The sequence below is a fragment of the Solanum stenotomum genome, chromosome 12 (genome assembly GCF_019186545.1).
Source record: "Solanum stenotomum isolate F172 chromosome 12, ASM1918654v1, whole genome shotgun sequence".
In the NCBI taxonomy this organism is placed as follows: Eukaryota; Viridiplantae; Streptophyta; class Magnoliopsida; order Solanales; family Solanaceae; genus Solanum; species Solanum stenotomum.
The window spans coordinates 30,090,950-30,110,775 of NC_064293.1; the positions used below are offsets into that span (position 1 = coordinate 30,090,950).

Here is a 19,826-nt window from a genome sequence, read left to right on the forward strand (position 1 = left end):
TAGAAACATAGTACATTAACAAAATTTACAATAATTTTATACATCATGTTCGAAATGGTAGCACATGGTACTGCCACATGCTCACCAAACATTTTCTTTGTGACACAAATTTGTACAAACCGACATGCATACTTTTTATAAATATTTGTAGCCACCCCCCATCCCTCATGCTCCAAGACAGAATAATAAATTTTAAAAATGCAGAAAATATATTTTTACGTCTAAAAAAGTGAAGAGAAGGCAAGCTTTTACCCATATTTATTTGTCAACTTTCATTTAAACATTCGAACGGTAATTGACAGTGCACTCATCAACACAAAAACTGTTATGTTTTAGGTTTAATAGCTTATACAGACGCTATTAGTATATTTTTTTTACCTAGCTATATTTTCTAGGTCATGAGCAAATTGAGTTTTGCTTAGCCATTGTTTCTATCGTTTTTGGTTTAATGAAGAGATTTCTTATTTACCTAAGTAGTGATTAAGTAACTTTAATTCTTTTAGACAATAATTCTTTTCCGAAAAATAATAAATTATATCGCTAGTGTTCGAGCCAACTTATGTGCATCTTGATTATATATTCCATCGAGTACATGTTACTTTCCATCAACACAAGTACTATCAAATAACTCTTACCACCAAGAATACACAGATAAGAAGAAATCACCTAATATCATTTGTTAATATATATATGCTGAGATTTGAACGTGAGACTTTATGATATAATATTCTTCTCTTACATCAATGACAACTAACTAGCTAGGTTACATTGTGTTATTGATCTGGTTCTGTTATTCCTAAACTCTATATTCAGTTAAATATTATCACATAAATTGAAATAGAGAATCATATAAAAAGGAACAAATTACCATTTTGTTTTAGTTGTTTCTCCAAAACATGGGATTTGTTATCCTCGATCAATAAACCGTATACAAGATGATTTTCATCCAACTACTAATAATCATGAAAATTAAGAAGAAAATGATCATACACATATATTTTTACTTAATTTCCTTTTTTCTAGCTCAATTAATTAGTGGGAAGACCACTAATTAATCAAAGTTTGAGAATGATAATCATGAGGTTTAGTGGTAGCAACAAATCTAGATGAAAAAGCACAAAACTTGTAATAATCTTCATCATCAGAGACATGATCAAAGTTCAACGCATAACTAAGTGGATCGTACCGACATTGGAACGACGATTGACGACTAGTACTATACGTAGTACTACTCGTTTTCAACATCTTATTACTACATTTCTTCAACTTCCTCAACAATCTTGTTAGCCCACAACATGATGTTGATGTACTAAAACTTCGCGTCGTGGTGTTGGTGATGGTGTTGGTGGTAATTGACGATCTTGGCAAGTACCATTGACGATCTTGCATTTGTGTCATTTTTCTTATATTAAAAAATGAATTACCTAAGTGAGTGAGACAACTTTTGGTTAATTTGAGAGAGATGAAAGAAAATGGCCTACCTAGGTTTTGAATTTATAAAGATATGAGGGTTCGTTGGAGATAGTAGTTGATAGTCTCGATGATAATTTAAATCTTAGTATAATGTATTTTTAATATTACGTTTGGTACTATGCATCATTAATATTATAATATATAGTGTAAAGACAAGTGTTAGGATGAGATTGGAAAGAGTTTAAAATTAACAAAAAAGAGAGAAAAGTTCACTGTATGTGTAAATAAAAAGAGAGAAGTTTTGTTCAAAGTATCAGTCACTAGATTACTTTACTTTAATACAGTAATATCCGGACTAATCTGTGGGCATTATCGATACAAATATTAGTTATATATAGAGGTGCAAATAAAATTTAAAGTTTATGAATTTGAGATTTTAGTTTTTTAAAGTTATTAGATTCTAAATTTATATTCTGTACATATTCAAGAATTCTTTTTAATTATAAATATATAATTTGAACCAAAACTAGTAGATTTGGCCGAACCCACATAATGACTAGCTCCGCCCTGATTACATATACTCCTATATATTTTGTGCCTTTGATCTTAATATTTTCACGATAAATTTCATCTATTTTATTGGCCTTTCACTAAATTTAAACAAAATACTGCTCTAATTTGAATTCATACATTGTTTCGATTGTTGGAGGGGAATGTAATCTGAAGAATTTAAAATCAAAATTCATGTGAAAATAGAACATTTTGAATAAATGGAGAAAAAATATTTAATAACATTGGCATATCATCAAGAAAAAGTTATTTAACAACAATAACAAGACTTTATCCGTCTTTTGTAGGATTGAGAGGTTATTTTTCGATAAATTCTATTTTTATTCAGAACAATATAATTTGATCAAACAAAAGCCAGAATAATATAATCAAGAAGAAGTTATTTAAATATGATAAAACTTTATGGATAACATATATAACAACTAACAAGTCATGAAATATATTTGCACCTAAAGTTTTCTCACTTAATTACTGATTATTAACTAAACGACGAATATGGAGGGTGAGAAAGAACAGTTCATGCATCCAAACCATAGTTGGTAACGAGAATCCTAATGATTAAGGAATACTTAACAGTTTTAAAGAAAATATAATTAAAAACTAAAGTTATATAACTGACAAAACCACACTAGTTTTATTTGTAAACATTTATTTTTAAAATAAATAATAATAATAATGTGAATGTAAACAATAAAGCATAATTTTAAGTGGCGTTAGTGGTGGGGGTGGAGTAATGGGCAGAATCACCTTAGGTGAAGGATGGTGTGATACACTCTTCATTGAAATATTATATGGTATATATAGATTAAATGTTAATTATTATGCATGTATATTTAGAGAAAAAAAATTGCATGCTCGCCACTTGTGGGTGAATGGGTGAGGAGCACTGGCAGACTCAAGATTTTTGTTTAGAAAATTTAAAAAATAAAAGTATAAACGTGTAAATAAGTCTTTAGAAATGAAACTCTTGAATTCTTTTGGGTTTAAAATCATACTTTTAGCACGTTTTTTAAAATAAAAATCAAAGTAAAAAAAATTGAAAAACAGAACTAAAAATTAAAAAAATAAAAATAAAACACTATCACATGGATTTGAATTGGTGACATGAAGCTTAATTTTTGGGGGACTTGGCGCTGCACCATCAGTCTCTCCTTGTTATTGAGGGAGTTCAAAATATATATATCTACAAAATTACATAAAATTTGTCTTATATATACCGTGTAATTTGAACTCCCTGAAATCCACGTGGGTCCGCCCTTGGTGGGGAGTGCAGACTTAAAGGCGGAGTTAGGATTAAGAATTTGAGATTTTAAATGTTAGGATAGTGGGATTATTCAAACCCACAACTCTAGCATGTAAAACATTTTCACGACTCCTTCTTTACTACCGAGTTGTGTCCATCAGTATTGTTGAGAGTTTACAAGTTTTTTTTTTATATATATATATATATATATATATTATTTAATTTTTTAATTCGAATATATCGTTTACGAAAAAATTACTGAGTTCATCCATACTCACAAACCCATCAAGCTCTGCTTATGAGTGGGGTGGGGGGGTCTGACTGATCTGAGCAGATGAGATCAATTGGTGTCCACTCACATCCACGTTGGTGAAGAGTAAAAGATGAAAAGTAAAAGGCTGCATGCTGAGCCAAACATATTTTTATTGTATTCACATGATTGTTGGCTTTTTCCTCTTTGGTAAAACATTTTTTTTTACCACAAGAGTCTCATGTTCATATTTATTCGAGTTAGATTATTTTTTCCAAAAAAGAAAAAGAAAATAGTTAATAAGCTGTACTTTGGTTATTTGTTTAATTAATTAATGCCAGTTGTGAGTTAGGGATTGTTTATTGTTATTTGACCGTTTGAAATTTCTGTTAGGAATTTTAAGTTTTTTATACTATAGTATTATTTAAATATTCGAGGATCCAAATTGAATTATCTCTGTTTTATTATTTTCATCTTGTTAACCATCACTACATCAAAAATGACCATTAGCGGCAATTAATTATTAATTATCGCTAAATATGTATTTTTAGCGGCAATTAGCATTTTTTGTATATGTCTCTAAAGTCTTTAGTGACATTGGTTTTAATGGCACTTAACTAATGTCGGTAAAGACTTTAACACTCTTTATTAATGTCAATATTTATTATCGTTAAAAGTTATTTTTATTTTAGTACGTAAAGGTTAATTATTCTCACCTTATTCTAAATATCTTTATTTTTAATCGTATCTTTTCTACTTATACATGCATCCATCTCAATATCCTCGTTTCAGTCTAAATCATGTTGACTAATTAGAGGTTAATTTGAACTTCACTTTGACTATCTACCCGGCTTCTCATTTTCATTTTACTTTCATATAAATATAATTCAACTTATAAACTTGTAATATCTGATAATAAAAATGATTTAATAATTAGCAAGTGGAGATAACCACAAAAGTGGTTTGATTTATCATATCCTCTTCATTGTCCTGAAAGCTAAAAAGAAAATAAAAAAGATAGGAACCAAATTGTGTAATACGATGAGTATTATTGTACTAGCAAATACTGTTTCTTTGTCAGCAAAATACAGTAACTATTTGACTACTGAGAGCTGATGTTTTTTTTACAGCCTTAAAATATATAGTAGAAAATTATTTTCAATAGACACCCAACTTAAAAAAAAAGATAAAATGGAAACATTAATAACAAGCAATAACATAATTATAATATTCAATAAGGATCGTAATTGGGTGAATGATAAGTAATCTTTTATCTTTATTTAAATATTTTGGATTTAAATCTCAATTGCATTTGTTTGAGAGTGTTTTAATAATTATTAAACTAAAAATTCAATTGCAAAAAAGAAATTAAATAGTTTCCACTTGCAAATCACACATCTCCAAACTGTCACCATTCGAATATATTAATATCATCATAAAAGGATAAAAGATGAGTCAATAAAATTTTAATATTGTTAATTTATTAATATTCGATCAATATAATTTCTGTCAAAAAGAGCTAAATTAAACGATATATGATTTGTCAGTCATTATAGAGGTCAATCATAGGCATAGGCAGTCTAATTAAAAACATAAAAAAAGATTCTTAAAATGGAATCCTAAGAGATCTTGATTCTTTTTTTATTGGCAGTCCACTCTAATTTAATTTCTTCAGAAATAACAAATTATTATTTGCTTAAAATTAATGTACATTATTTTTTAAACAAGGAGAATTTTTTTAAGCTTGATCACAAAAAAGTCCAAATTTGAAATAAGAAGGTTAACAGAAATAATTGGAATTATGCGACACTTGCATGTTTATGTAATTTCAGATAGAGTTTTGTAATTAAACAAAAAAGGAGCTAGGCTATTGTAATCCTTATTACTATCCGTTTTCCATTTATTTATCATACTTTTATTTTTGTCCATTTTTAAAAACATATCTCTCAAATTATTTTTTTAACAACTCTTTAATTCAAACTTTCCATATGATATATATATATATATTTATTTAACACCACAAAATTAAAGGGTATTTAGTACATTCCATGTATCTTTAATTTAAGACAACAAAAATCAAAAGTCTTTTGATCTTCTTAAAGGACATAATACATAAATATGTGTTTTAACTTTACTTTAATTGATATTTATGTCCTCCAATTATGAATATGTACAAGTATGTATTTAAACTTGTATAAAGTTGAACAAACAGACACGTGTCCCACATGACATAATACATATGTAGAATACAAATTTTCATGTAGAATATTGTCACATAGAACGCATGTGTCTACATATTCAATTGTATCACTTAAGTGTCATTTGTGCAGATGCAAAGTTCGTGAATATAAATATTACTCCCTCTGTCTCAATTTATATGACATATTTCGGATTTCGAGATTCAAACAAGTTTATTTTTGACCGTAATTTTTTCATATATCTTTTTAATATTTTCAATTATCAATTATTGAGACTTATAGTACTTTTAATGTAGTTTACAAATATATAAATTTCATTTTAAAAAAATTGAAGATTCCATGAGCAAATTCTGGGTCAAACTTAAACTGTTTAACTCTCGAAAAATGAAATGTGTCACATAAATTGGGACAGAGGGAGTAGTTAAGATCAAGTTAATGAGTACGTTTATGTAATGGGCACCCCTAACACTAGGGAAGTTTTTTAAAAATATTAACCCTAGCTAGCTAGTTCTAGTTAATAATTGTATATATATATACACCAAGTTGTCAAAACATTTTGAATAGTTTCAAGATAGGACGTAGCATATCTCTGAGAATATCTTGTAATGTCTGAAGAAGACAGAAATTAACGTAAGTCAATGCTTTGAAGATGACTGTTTTGAAACTGTGTCTTATGAGGCATCACATGGAGTTCACAGATAGGTGCTTTCCCAAAAAAAATTAACCTCCACATGGATATGAATTATAGGATTAATTATTGTTCTTTCCTCTTTCTTAATTTGTGTGTGAATAAAGAGGTTGATAACCAATATAAGTTGGTGTAATGTTGAGGCAGTTTTACTCTTATGAAGAAAATTTTGTTGGGAGCACTAGCCCCTGAAGGATTTCGAAATGCACGATTTAGATTTAGTCAATGCTCTAATGTAAACATCGAACACTGAATGATTATTTCTTTTTAAAAAAGGTTAATAATATTATGTTTGAGGTCTAATTAATTCAGATCTGTAAGTTGATTTTTCATTTTCTTTTTTCTTACTAACTTCCACTTGTCTAAAAATAGAGGATATTCACACTCTTTGTCATGTTAGCATTAATAAAGGTTAAGACGTCAAGCTCAGGAGATTGACTAAGTTTAGCTTGTTTAAGTACCTAACTAATAATTTATGTCTAGTTTAATCCGAAGAGATTTTGAGGTATTTTGTCACTTAACTTTTTTTCTTTTCCTTTGGGAAAATAATCATATATTGATCATTTCCTTGGAATAAATAATAAGTAAATACATGTCAACGTGAATGAAAAGGTGTGTTTGTATTGTGGTAAATGTTCAGATTAATTGTTTAATTTTTATTATTATTATTATTTTTTTTATTATCTTATTCCCAAAAAGCTTTGACCAAAAGGTAACTCTTTTGACTGATAAATATATAGTCCACTAGTGATGGATCCTCCTCCTCTCATGTGCTACAACGTGATATCTGTAGACTGCACAAACAATACAATAAGAATGAAAATAAAATTAAAAATAAAGGAACAGGACAAATTTTAATTAATTAATCTTGTAAGTTCGAGGTTTATTTTAAATTCTCCCCTTAGTTCTACATTTTTAATATCGTGATTTTAGTACTATGATATGGTATACAGTATACATTTTAATTTTTTTGACATTTAATATGGTATTTGATATTTAGAAATAATATATCTAAATATTGAATACCATACCACAGTATATAATTATATAAATAACATATATATATATATATTTGTACACGTGTACCTAGGGGGATTTGAANTGTTTTTTTCGGTTCGGTTTATTGATTAAATCGGTTTTTGCACACCCCTACCAAGACCTATAATTAAGATTAAAAAAATACTTACCGCTCCATTAAACCCTCGTCGGTAGTAATCTAATATAGTTGAACTTATATCAATTCATTTGCTTTGTCTTTAGCAAACACCCTGTCAAATTCTTGGCTCAAATTGTGATCTGTGAATTTGGGCCTAAACTCCATGAGTAGGCCCATCGGGTCGAAATGCGGAGGAGTGTTAGCCCAAATGAACCGCGAGTATGGGAAGAAGAAAATGCGAGTACAATTCACCAATTTGGAGCCCTAATTGTTTGAATTTTCAAGCAAAACCTATACTCTCTATACTCGCCCCCAAATTTTCAGTAGCTGTGATCATCACAATTCTCTACTGCCACTGTAAATTCCTCTTTTTCCTTACATATATTTGTACATGCAAACTTTGTAGAGTATTTTATTTTTTTTCATATGAAAAGTTTTCTCAATTTTTGGCTATTTTTTATTTCTACATTTACATGTTCAAGTGCTTGATAAATTGATATATGTGTGTGAATATGAGAATGTGTTATAGGTGATTTTTGTAGTTATCTATGATATGTCAATTTGGAAAATTTGAAATTGAGAGTTAAGTTATGTTTGGTATGATGAAGTCATTTTTTTAAAGGAAAAATGTTTTCTTTGCTGTTTAGTTGGTGAGATGAAAATATTTTTCGAAGAAATATATATTACTCCATCCGAACCAATTTAAGTGTCGTACTTTCCTTTTTAATCTGTTTCAAAAAGAATGTTTATTTCTATATTTAGTAAGTTTTTCAATTTCAACATCCTAAGTGTCAAGTTTAAGACCACAAGATTTAGAGAACTACAAACATTTTTAAATTAAGACCACAAGATTCGAAAATCACCCTTTTCTTAATCTTCGTGCCCAGTCAATCTTAGACACTTAAATTGGGATGGAGGGAGTATAAGTTAAAAATTATGTTGACAAACTCAAAGAGTCTTTTGGTAAAAAAAATTAGTGCTAGAGATTAGTACTTAATAATGCCTAGCAAGTATGAACAATATGGAGCTATAACAAAATCCTCTCTGTATATTTTTGAAGAGACGTGATGTGCTTCTGTGACATGTTATATACAAAGGAATTCTGTGATTGTGCTTTGACAATGCTAGTTCTCATTATTTAGTTAAAAAATCCAATTGTTGGTCATTAATGAGTATAAAAGAAAGAATTTCAAATTTACAAGATACGATTTATGTGTTTCAGGAGACTGTATTTATTGGATTAATCTTTTCTATCTCAAATAGAAACGAAAACTTATAATTTGTGGATGACTTGACTAGAATTTTGTTCTACTAGCCATAATGATGGCCAAATAAGAACGGACATGTTTCAGGCACAAAATTGAGTACTTGGTTTGGGGGAACACATTTTACCTCAATGGTTATGGACCTTGTGCTGCCATCAGGCGATCATCACGAGAAAGAAAACTGTGGGCGGCATACATGTGTAAGGATTGAAAGTGCAAGAGGAGAACTTTGTGGTACAGATGGAGCTACTGTCACTGCTTCTAAGAGTGTTTACCTGGGAATAGAGAATGCAGGAACTAGTTGGAATGAAAGAACATCTAATGGTGCAAATGTACTGCCAAGCACAGATTCTTTGGCTGTGAATTGCTATAGGAACTTGGAGCCTCATGATGGTATGGAATTTGATTCGAAAGAGAATGCCTTTTCATATTACAAAGAATATGCTAAGTCCATTGGATTTTCCTCAATAATAAAGGCTAGCCGTCGATCCAGAATTTCTGGAAAATTTATTGATGCAAAATTTGTTTGCAGTAGATATGGAAGCAAGCGTGAACCTTCTACTTCTGGTGCAGAACCTGTTCCACCTGCTGATGCAGCAGGAAGTAATCCTGTGAAGAGAAAAAAAGGCAGAATAAACAGGTCTTGGTCAAAAACAGATTGTAAGGCATGCTTGCATGTAAAGAGAAGGTCTGATGGAAGGTGGGTTATTCATACTTTTGTCCAAGAGCATAACCATGAAATATTTCCGGATTGGACCAGCTATCCTCCAGGTGACAGGAACATTGATCTGGGTAAGAATGATGCAGATGCATTTCATGCTATCCGCGGGAGGACGAAAAAGACTTATGCCTCGACCTCTAGGCATTCTGGTGTTATGAAGAAAGTTGAGAAGCAAAAGAATGGTGGCACAAATAGTAGTCCTCAATCTTTGGCTTTTGATGAGGGAGACGCACAAGTTATTCTTGAGCATTTTCTTTGCATGCAAGATGAAAATCCAAATTTCTTTTATGCATTGGATTTGAATCAAGAGAAACACTTGAGAAATGTCTTTTGGATTGACGCGAAATCTAGGCTTGACTGTGGTAACTTCAGTGACGTAGTTCTTTTTGACACTACCTATGTAACAAACGAATATAAGCTGCAGTTTGTTCCTTTTATTGGCGTCAATCATCATTTTCAGTCCATATTGCTGGGATGTGGGCTGATTGCAGATGAGAGTAAGTCAACATTTATTTGGTTGATGCGAGCATGGCTCAGGGCATTGGGTGGACAAGTTCCAAAAGTAATTCTAACTGATCAAGGCAAAACACTGGAAGAAGTTATTGCTGAGGTTTTACCAGAATCACACCATTGCTTTTGTTTGTGGCACGTACTGAGTAAGATCCAGGAGAAGCTTGGTCACGTCATAAGGAAGCATGAAAGTTTCCTCTCCAAATTCAATAAATGTATATTGAGGTCAGCGACCAATGAATTGTTTGAAAAGAGGTGGTGGAAGGTGATTGATAGATTTGATTTGAGGAATGACGTGTGGATTAAATCATTGTATGAAGATCGGCTAAGGTGGGTACCAACATACATGAATAAAATCTTCTTGGCAGGAATGTCTACGATGCAACGAGCGGAAAGTGTTAGCTCTCTTCTTGATAAATGCATATTATGCAAGACAACATTGAAGGAGTTTCTAGACCAGTATAAAAAACTGCTGAAAGAGAAGTGTCAAGGAGAGGCAAACGCTGATTTTGAGACAAGATATGAACAACCAGGACTGAAATCTCCCTCTCCTTTTGAAAAGCAGATGTCAACTTTATACACTCATACGATATTCAAGAAATTCCAAGTTGAGGTTTTGGGAGTGGTTGCTTGCCACCCTAAAAAGGAAAATGATGATGGTGAAAATGACACATATAGAGTCCAAGATTTTGAAGTAAATCAAGAATTCATTGTTGTATGGAATGAGAGGACGTCTGATACTTCATGTTCTTGTCATTTGTTTGAGTACAATGGATTCCTTTGTAGACACGTGATGATAGTTCTTCAGATGGCTGGTGTGCATAACATCCCCTCTAAGTATGTTTTAAGACGCTGGACTAAAGGTGCAAAGAGTAGAGAGAAGACGAGACAAGTAACTTTGGTTGATTCCAGGGTTCAACGCTACAATGATCTATGTCAAAGGGTATTTGAGCTAGGTGATGAAGGGTCGTTATCTCAAGAGAGTTATAACATTGTATTTAGTGTTCTGGAAAATTTTCTGAGAACATGTGAGACCGTGAATGATGCAAATTTAAATGAATCAGAACCGTGTTCTCTCCCAAATCAAGGTCTTAATGACCTTGAAGTATTCACAGATAGTAACAATCCAAGTAAGAGTAACGGAAAGAACATAGCAAGAAAAGAGAAGGAAGTAAGTTAATCCTCTTTCTAATTCCATTATGCAAGTTACTCAAGAGTAGTTTGGTAGGGTGTATAGAATCGTGTTGAATAAGGTGTATTAGTAATGTTGACAAGTAATTTTGGTATTAGTTATGTTGAGATTATTTCTTGTGCATTATTTGGTTTGGTGTAGTAAAATAACATGTATAGCATAATTTCTAAAAAGAATTATTTGTTTAGAAAAATAGCCTCCGCAAACACGGTGAAAAGGATGAGAAAAAGGTTTTGAGGAATAATTGTGTCTTTAACCACGCTTATGCATGTACTAAAAACCTTTGTGTTGATAATACCATGGTCTGCCATGTATTAGTTATACACAACATAATACCAAATAGAGTGAATAACTAATGTGTGCATTAGTTATACATAGGTTGAAAAACTGTACCAAAAATATAATGATAATACAAAAGCTAATGCATGCACTATTTTTTTCTAATGCATCCTACCAAATGACCCCTAAGTGTTGATTTAGTTCATTCTTACGTATCTTTTAGGTAAATACAGAGCAGAAGATACTATCCATGGCAGGGATAGATAGTAGATGGCAACATATGGTTTTTTTTATCATAGCACTACATAAGCATACATACACCTAAGACGGAAATGTTGGCTGATTTATCTCATGCATTCCATGTATGTCGCAGGGACAATTAGGTCTCGGAGAACCAACTATGGATTATCCTTTCAGATCACATTCAGCCATACAGCCAATGGTGTGGTGATTTTATTTGTAAATTTTGTCTTATTTGGCACGGGGGTGAAAAATAAGTGTCTTGTAATATACTTACTACTCCCTTCGTTTCATTTTATGTGGTGGTGTTTGATTGGTTTTAACAAGCTATGATATTTATGGAGAATTTTAAAGATAGTTCTTTTTTTTTCAAATATAGAAAATTGACATTTTTTTAACAAATTATAAAGGAAAGAGAGTCACATAAATTGGAACATAGGAGTATTCGATTAATCATTGGTTTTGTGATCCAAATTCTATGATACATGTTAGGGCCACATATATTCCAGAATTCCATTTCCTGATGGCTACTATAGCAGCCCCCAAATGATTCAAGGAGTGGTATGTAATGCTACTTACAATTTGTATATCTGTGTGCTGTGTATGTAGTGCATGATTTCAGAATAACTGAAAAGTATGTTGCAGGGACAATTGAATACAAATACCCAAGGCTATGCCAATCATTTAAACATGCTGGGGCTGGTGATTCAATTAACTTCAATCACTGATGTGTTCTATGATTTCTGGTTTTGTCTCAAACTAATTCGGTTGTCTTTGTTCTTTTTTAGGGACAATTGAGTACACTTGCTTCAATTGAAGATGGCCCATATCTCTCTCAACCTAGATTGCATGGACTGGTACTATCTATACATTATGTAAAAAGTTTTTTGTTGTGTGTCAGGATATCATTTCCTGTAGCTTTGCTGAAGTTGGGTAGATAGATTAGAAAAATTCTTCAGAAACTAAATTCAAAGCCATTTGGCTAAAAGATAAATGGTTTCTCTGGTGTACTAACATCAGATCAAACAATAAATTGTGAGCCAATCACAACCGCATGCCAAACAAGGTTTCCTCAAAGACTAACCAAATACACACTGTGATCTTCTACTCTCTAGTTCACATTTTGCAGTTATCCCGGAAATTTTGCATCCAAGCCGTTTTCCCAATAATAGCTATGCCTTCTTGTGACAATCTTTATTCCATGGTTTATTTTCTATCCATGAATTTTAGTTGACTGTCTGATGTTTAGAGAAGACCACATCTTTGTTCGGGTTTGTCTTGGTCTTGGTAAGTGTTTTAGGTTTCGAGTCACAGTTTATGAAATTCATGGAGTACTTTTTAGTTTTCTAGTTTTGAAAAACATTCTAATCCAAATGTCTTGCAAAATATCTTTTCTCAAAATTGATAATCCGAACACGACTTTTTTCCAAAATTATTTTCCAAAAAGAAAAACAATTAAATAAAAATTCATAAGCCAGATTAGTGCAAGTCCTTAAGAGCAACCTTCTTCCATCTATGGATGGGTATCCTTCAACTAAATAATGTGTACTCCCAATTGTTGCTGTTCTATTTACTCTTGATATTAGATTGATCATTCGTCTATCTTGTAGGGACAAGTGTATTTTAGGCCTGCAGATGCTCAAAATTCTTTTGGGGTTCAGGACAGTCTCCAAGAGGTGCTATACTTTTTGATCATTTTGCCTTGTTCTTCTCTTGTTGTTTCACCACCATTTTGTTCCTTTATACTTATTTAAATTTCATTTTCTGGGTTCTATCGTCAGTCTACCGTGGCCAATACAGAGAACTTATGCTCAAAGAATTTATCTTGACAATAGCTCACACTGCAGTTCCTTGACCAACTTTACCATCTAGTAGTTTGTACATACATGAGATCATTGCCTTGTGCACAGAACTTCAACAGGTGCGATTATTATTCTGATGTCTTTTGTAGCTTCCATAACTTGATAAACGTGAAGGACATGTATTATGTAATGTGAAGTGTGGAAAAAATGAGGGCGAAGATACTATTTTTTATATTTGTACTTTTTACATTGGAAGAGGGAATGGGAACATTGGGAAGTTTGGAAGTGTAAAACTAGGTCAGATCTAATTTCACTATTTAAATACTACTGGTTTGGAAGTAGAGATTACTTTGAGTCTTGAGATGTCTACGAAAATATAGCTTGAATTAGTTGAGTGACTTTGTAGGTGAAATAACAGTAGTTGAGTGACTTCCTGAGATAATTATCATTAGTTGAGTGACATTTTGAGATAAAAATTGTTAGTTTAGTGACCGTTTGAGAAATTAACTCACAAATGGATCTATCTTTTTTTTGGTTTCTGATAAAGGCTCTTTTCTCCTTAACAATTTTTTTTTTCTGAATTAAATCAGCATGGAATGACGTTGTTGAAGAGGCATGTCAAAGCGGAGTGAATGTTATTGTAGAGCTAGGAAGGAGCACAAGGGACAAGGTTGCAGTGGAGTGGAGTGTTGTAACAAGTATGGAGTCTCGCTTGTTTTCAACAATGTGAGACACTTCAGGCATTAGATTATTGGTATGCCATCATTAGACTCCGTAATCTATTATCTTTATGAAGTGTCTTTGATAGCTAACCTATATCTCTGAAAGTGCTTGTATGATCAGAAGGGAGTATGTGTGTGTATAATAGCAAAATTTTTGTATCAAGTTATAAAAATACTTGCAGTAAATTACGTCAAATATCCATGTATTATGAGTCAGTTAGGAAGATGTTACTTGTATTTTAGAATCAAATACATAACACAAATACCATGGAAATTCTAGTATAAGGACAAGATTACCCTTTTTCATGTTAACTTCAGCACTTAAATTTGCAGGTTTGCTCAATTATTTCAAAAGAGAGAAGTTAAAGAATTTTCTTTAGAATCATTTAAAACACCACAAGAACAACAAAAAGGAACTGTTAATTTCCTTGTTCATTCCATAACTCAAACCTTGCCAAAACAAAATTGTCAAATTTCCCATATATATGGAGACAACAAATATAAAAATGTCTTAATTCGAAGAACACTGAATGGTGATGGATTTCCTGAGATATAAACAAATTTCATCAAGTATACATGAATAGAGATCTCCTCAATGTCACATCTTTACAAATTATGTGTGCCATGATTTCCATGTTCTATCTAAAAATCTATAATAGGCATGTCTCCATGGTCTTATGAAAAGCAAAGGAGCACTTACACCCCAAAAGGCCACAATGAATCCTATTGCCATGGAAACATAGAACCATTCCACTTCATTATCATCTTCTTCTTCATTTTCAACCTTGGGATTTTTACTGCAACGCTCCACGAGTGGAAGCCCACAGTTTATTTCCAGTAAAACTAAAAGGGCTAAAGCTTTGAAGTTGAGTGCTCACAGGAATCTGCCCTGATAAGTTGTTGTGAGAAACATTCAAGTAGCTCAAAGAGGACAAACTCGAAATGCTTTGTGGTATTTCACCAGAGAATTGATTATTTGAGATATCAAGTGATTCTAATACCTTCATCTTGTCAATGTCCCTTGGAATACTACTAGTCAGCTGATTGTGGGAGAAATTTAATGATCTCAATCCAACAAGACTTGTAAGACTCATAGGAATGTTTCCAGAAAGATTATTGTTAGAAAGATCCATGCTAGTAAACAATGACAAAATGGTATCATACTGATACATGTTGCCCTTAGTTGCTACTCTTGCACTTACCCTGAAAACTCCAACATAATAAGAATAATCCATCTCGTCGTCTCCATCTCTAATTTCCTTCCTTCCATTCACCATTGCTGTAAAATTATTAACACACCGAGGTATAGCTCCAAACAAATTGTTGTTGGCAAGATCCAAGATTTGAAGATCATTGAGCTTGCAAAGTTTTGGAGCTAGTTCACCATCGAATTTATTAGACCGAAGACTAAGGACTATCAGCTTTGAAAGTGTACCAAACCAAGGTGGTAAATTTCCATCTAACTCATTCTCATTCATGTCTATTTTCCACAATCTTGTGCAGTTGTTCAAGGATGAAGGCAATGGACCAGAAAGTTTGTTTCTTTTCAAGTCCAAAGATTTCAAATTGCTTAAAGCTCCAATGGATCTTGGGATTCCTCCGGTAAGCTTATTCTCTCCCAAGTTGACAACTCTCAACTCTGGCCAATTCATCCAACAATCAGGAATTTCTTCGGAGAAACGATTTCCCCCAAGGTGTAGAATCTCCAACATGTAAGATTCATTCTTTTTATCACACAAGAAGCTTGTTAAACCTTCCAAGAAAGTGTTATCTGAAAGGTCTAACTCTGTTACCATGGTTGGAATATGTGGGAGTAAACCACTGAAGTTGTTGGAACTCAAGTATATCAACCAAGGACCTCCACTTCCCATGGAGCTATCAGAAATTGAGAAAGTTGGAATCTCACCAATGAGCTGGTTGTGAGACATGTTGAGGAAACGAATTTGAGACGATAAGTTCCAGAACCAAGTTGGAACCTCACCTACTATACCAGCATTTGATATGTCCAAATTCATGATTGATTGTTGAGTCTGGATCCACAAAGGGAAGTCAGGGCCTAAGCACCAACTGCCAATTACTATGTCACTAGCTTGGAATCTGTTAACACCCCTTCCAACCTGTTATTGGACATGAAACAGAATTGTAGATTTGGAAGCTGCCCAAAACTTTTTGGAAGATTTCCAATCAGTTTGTTGTCATTTAGTCTTAAGGTCCTCAAAGAAGAACAATTTCCTGAGCCTATCGGAGGACAATCATTCATAGTATTGAAAACCTCATATACTTCTCCTTCAAATCGATTTTCTGAGAGATCGAGATCTTCTAATTTCCATAGCTTTCCAATTACACTCGGTAACTTTCCAGAAAGAAAATTTTCAGACATATCGATCCTAGTTAGAGATGTCAGATTTGAAATCGAGTCTGAAACTGTTCCCTCAAGACTGTTATCCTTCATGATAAGTGTTTCAAGATTCTTGCATCCATAGAGCCAATTTGGGATAGTGGAGTTCAGATTATTGGAAGCAAGACTAAGATATGTAAGCTTGGTAAAATCACCAACTCCATTTGGTATTGGACCCTCAAGACCACTAAAACTCAAATCAAGATATTCAAGATTGCTGAGATCAAATAACCATTGAGGCAAAACAGAACCAAAGGAGTTGCTAGAAGCTCTCAATGTTGTGAAAGAAGTCAAGTCAAAAGGACCCTCAGGAAATGAACCAGTGAAATTACTACCAGTGAATTCAAGAGAAACAAGACTACCAAAACTGAAAACCCACCCAGGAATCGGAGAGCCAAAGTTATTCAAAGAAAGATCAAGATTTTCAAGAACAGAACTGTTATGATCAAACAAAGGAGGTATTGAATGAAGACTACAATTCGAAAAACGAAGATTAACCAAAGAAGGAAGCATGCTAATCACCTCAGTCCAGTTTGTTGCTTCACTTAAATCCACACCAGACATGTCCAAACTATCAAGATTTTCAAGACTTGACAACCACTGGAAATCATCAATCTTTAGGCCTTTAAGTTCTGACCAATCCCATCCGTTAATCGATAGCTCAATGACAGAACCAGTCACATTGTGGCACAAAACTCCTTCCCAGTTATAACAATCTTCTTTATCAACCCAAGAAGATAGTACATTTGTGGGATCATTTGCTTCTTTCTTTAACCTTAGCAAAACTGTTTTCTCATTTTCTTTGCAAATTCCACTGCAAGAACAAAACTTTATAGTAAACAGGACAAGTACTATGTAGTACAGCCCTCTCATTTTTGTGAAATTATAAGAAAAGAATGTGCCAAAAAATGGCATAATATATACATACATTTGGATGACAAATTCTTGGTGGCTTCTGAAATTATAAATGTTAAATGTGATGGCTGCTTTTTAGACTTGGAAAGTGCAAGTTGTTACTAATTTGAATGCATTTCTCTTTGCTTGTTTTAAAGTTTGACCATCAGGCTGAGTTGTGTTGAGATCTTTATTCTTTACAAGGAGAAATTGCTGACTTACATTAAAAGACACGAGCAGAAAGACCATGGAGAAAAGATTTACTATACCTTTCGTCTGAATTTATATAGCGATATTTGATTGGGAATGAAATTTAAGAAAGGAATGAAGATATTTTAAACTTGTGATATTAGAATAAGTCATTATCATTTGTGTAGTTATAAATCATCTCAATGATGATAAAATAAATAATTCATTTTTTCTTGGACAGAATAAAAAAGAAAGTATGACATATAAATAAGGTCGAAGGGAGTAAAAAAAAGGAATATGGAATGAAAGAGTGATTTAATAAAATGTAGGCAGTTAGAAGCCAAGACCTCAAAATTGACTTCTAGATATGGGCACACGCTAAACATTAGATTATATAGGTTAGATACATCAATTTCTTTGATTTACAAAATGCAAGTGGATAAAAAGAAGACTTTTTTTTTTGTCCAAATCGTGTTTGAAATATTATTTTCAACTTTCAACTCATGTATATGTGAATACTTGGGTGTGGACAGGTAGTGGGGGTGGGCTGGGAAGTCAAATTAATTCATTAGTTATTAATGGAAAGAGAATCAAACTAAAACATGGTGAAGATGAAAGTAACCTTTAAAGCAGAGGTTTCAGAGTCAACTCTTCTCTTGTTGGGAGCGCCACCCTCAAATGAATATACTGTAGTGCGCGATTCGAATTTAGTCAGGCTTCAATACATCCCAGACTTCGGATGGGAAACAAAAACAGAAAAGAAAAGTCACCTTACATGTGCATATATGTTTAATCCATAGAATATTATAAGTAAATTTTATAAATGGTCACATAACTGCTCTTGGCTAGATTGTCCTCCTTTTTTTTCGCAACTCTTTTATGTGCTTTAGCACAACAGATTTTCAAAACGAAAAATAATTGTTTTTACTGAATTTCGAACCATGCATCACTTGACGTTAGAATTTCGCAACTATATTTTCATGCTTATAAACCATAAATATTTCATCACTTTTTTAGTATCTCACAAATAATTATGTAATATTGTATAAGCTATGATAATTTTCACTTGTGTGTCAATATCATAATGGTTCGTGTCTTGTTTCACTTGTGTGCAATTACACATTTTCAGTGCGTTAATTTTGTGCTAAAATCAAACATATTGGAAGTAGTGATTATCAAACATACTTCGCCAATTTTGTCCTTTTTCATATTGGATTGCTTTAAACATTTTCATATGTAGTCGAAAAAGAAGTTTTTGTATTATGAAAAACCAAAAAAGTATTAATTCCTCCATTCTTATTTATATTCACCGTATCAATTCCTACTTTATCATTTATATTCACCAAATTTAAAGTAATAATAAATTTTATGTTAGTAAGAATAATAAATTTTACGGAAAAGGGCCAAAAATACCCTTGAACTACAGGAAAAGGTTTAAAAATACCCTCCATCTATCTTTTGGTCTAAAATACCCTTCTACTCTTCTTTTTGGTCTAAAATTACCCTTCCATCCACATTTTTGGCTCACTTATACCCTTCCAACTAACAACCCTCTTTTTTAAAAAAAAATACTTATTATGTGTCATTTTCTTATTGAATGAATTAAAAATCCACCTCTATTAATTTTTTCCCATAATTTATCCAAATCAAAACAATATATCTTTTCAAGATCCAAGAAATATATATTTTTAAATCTAGTAATTTCTATTTTCTATAGATTTTTTCAAAAAAAAATTGTTTTAGATAATTAAAATATTTTTAAAATGTTAGTCATGCCACAATTACAGGGACATATCATATTATCATAAATCCTAAACAAAGTCTATCTTTTAAAAAAAATGATCATTTAATTTTTTTAACTAATAATCTCTGTAACAACTCACTGAAAAGAAGAAAAAAATATAGATGTTGTAGATTGTAGCCTGTAGGAACAATAAAAATAGGAAAAGAGAGAAAAAATATAATATATTATGAATAAGATAATATTATTATGATCATAATATTATTAATTTGTTTATGATATATTAATTATTTATATTGTATTTAAATTTTTAATGTAATTGATTAAATCTTAACTGTTAATTTTTCCTTATGCC

General features: G+C 32.0%; 2 protein-coding genes across 5 annotated transcripts; one reads left to right on the top strand and one right to left on the bottom strand.

Annotated features, from left to right (window-relative positions):
- Nucleotides 1-7,721: 7,721 nt before the first annotated feature.
- LOC125847783 (protein FAR-RED IMPAIRED RESPONSE 1) lies at nt 7,722-15,913 on the top strand. Of its 4 annotated transcripts, none has more exons than XM_049527474.1 (10): nt 7,722-7,875; nt 8,871-11,185; nt 11,859-11,927; nt 12,218-12,286; nt 12,371-12,427; nt 12,514-12,582; nt 13,336-13,401; nt 13,507-13,646; nt 14,118-14,281; nt 15,753-15,913. In XM_049527474.1, the coding sequence occupies exons 1-8, from the start codon at nt 7,740-7,742 to the stop codon at nt 13,552-13,554; spliced, it is 2,829 nt and encodes a 942-aa protein (XP_049383431.1). In that variant the 5' UTR covers nt 7,722-7,739; the 3' UTR covers nt 13,555-13,646; nt 14,118-14,281; nt 15,753-15,913. The 4 variants fall into 4 exon arrangements, with proteins under 4 accessions (XP_049383431.1, XP_049383432.1, XP_049383433.1 ...); XM_049527477.1 differs by having other exon boundaries at nt 7,813-7,875; nt 8,834-11,185; XM_049527475.1 differs by lacking the exon at nt 12,218-12,286.
- LOC125847306 (receptor-like protein EIX2) lies at nt 15,044-17,520 on the bottom strand. The gene is made up of 2 exons (XM_049526954.1): nt 16,522-17,520; nt 15,044-16,366 (listed from the first exon to the last, which is right to left on the bottom strand). The coding sequence occupies exons 1-2, from the start codon at nt 17,518-17,520 to the stop codon at nt 15,044-15,046; spliced, it is 2,322 nt and encodes a 773-aa protein (XP_049382911.1).
- Nucleotides 17,521-19,826: the final 2,306 nt, after the last annotated feature.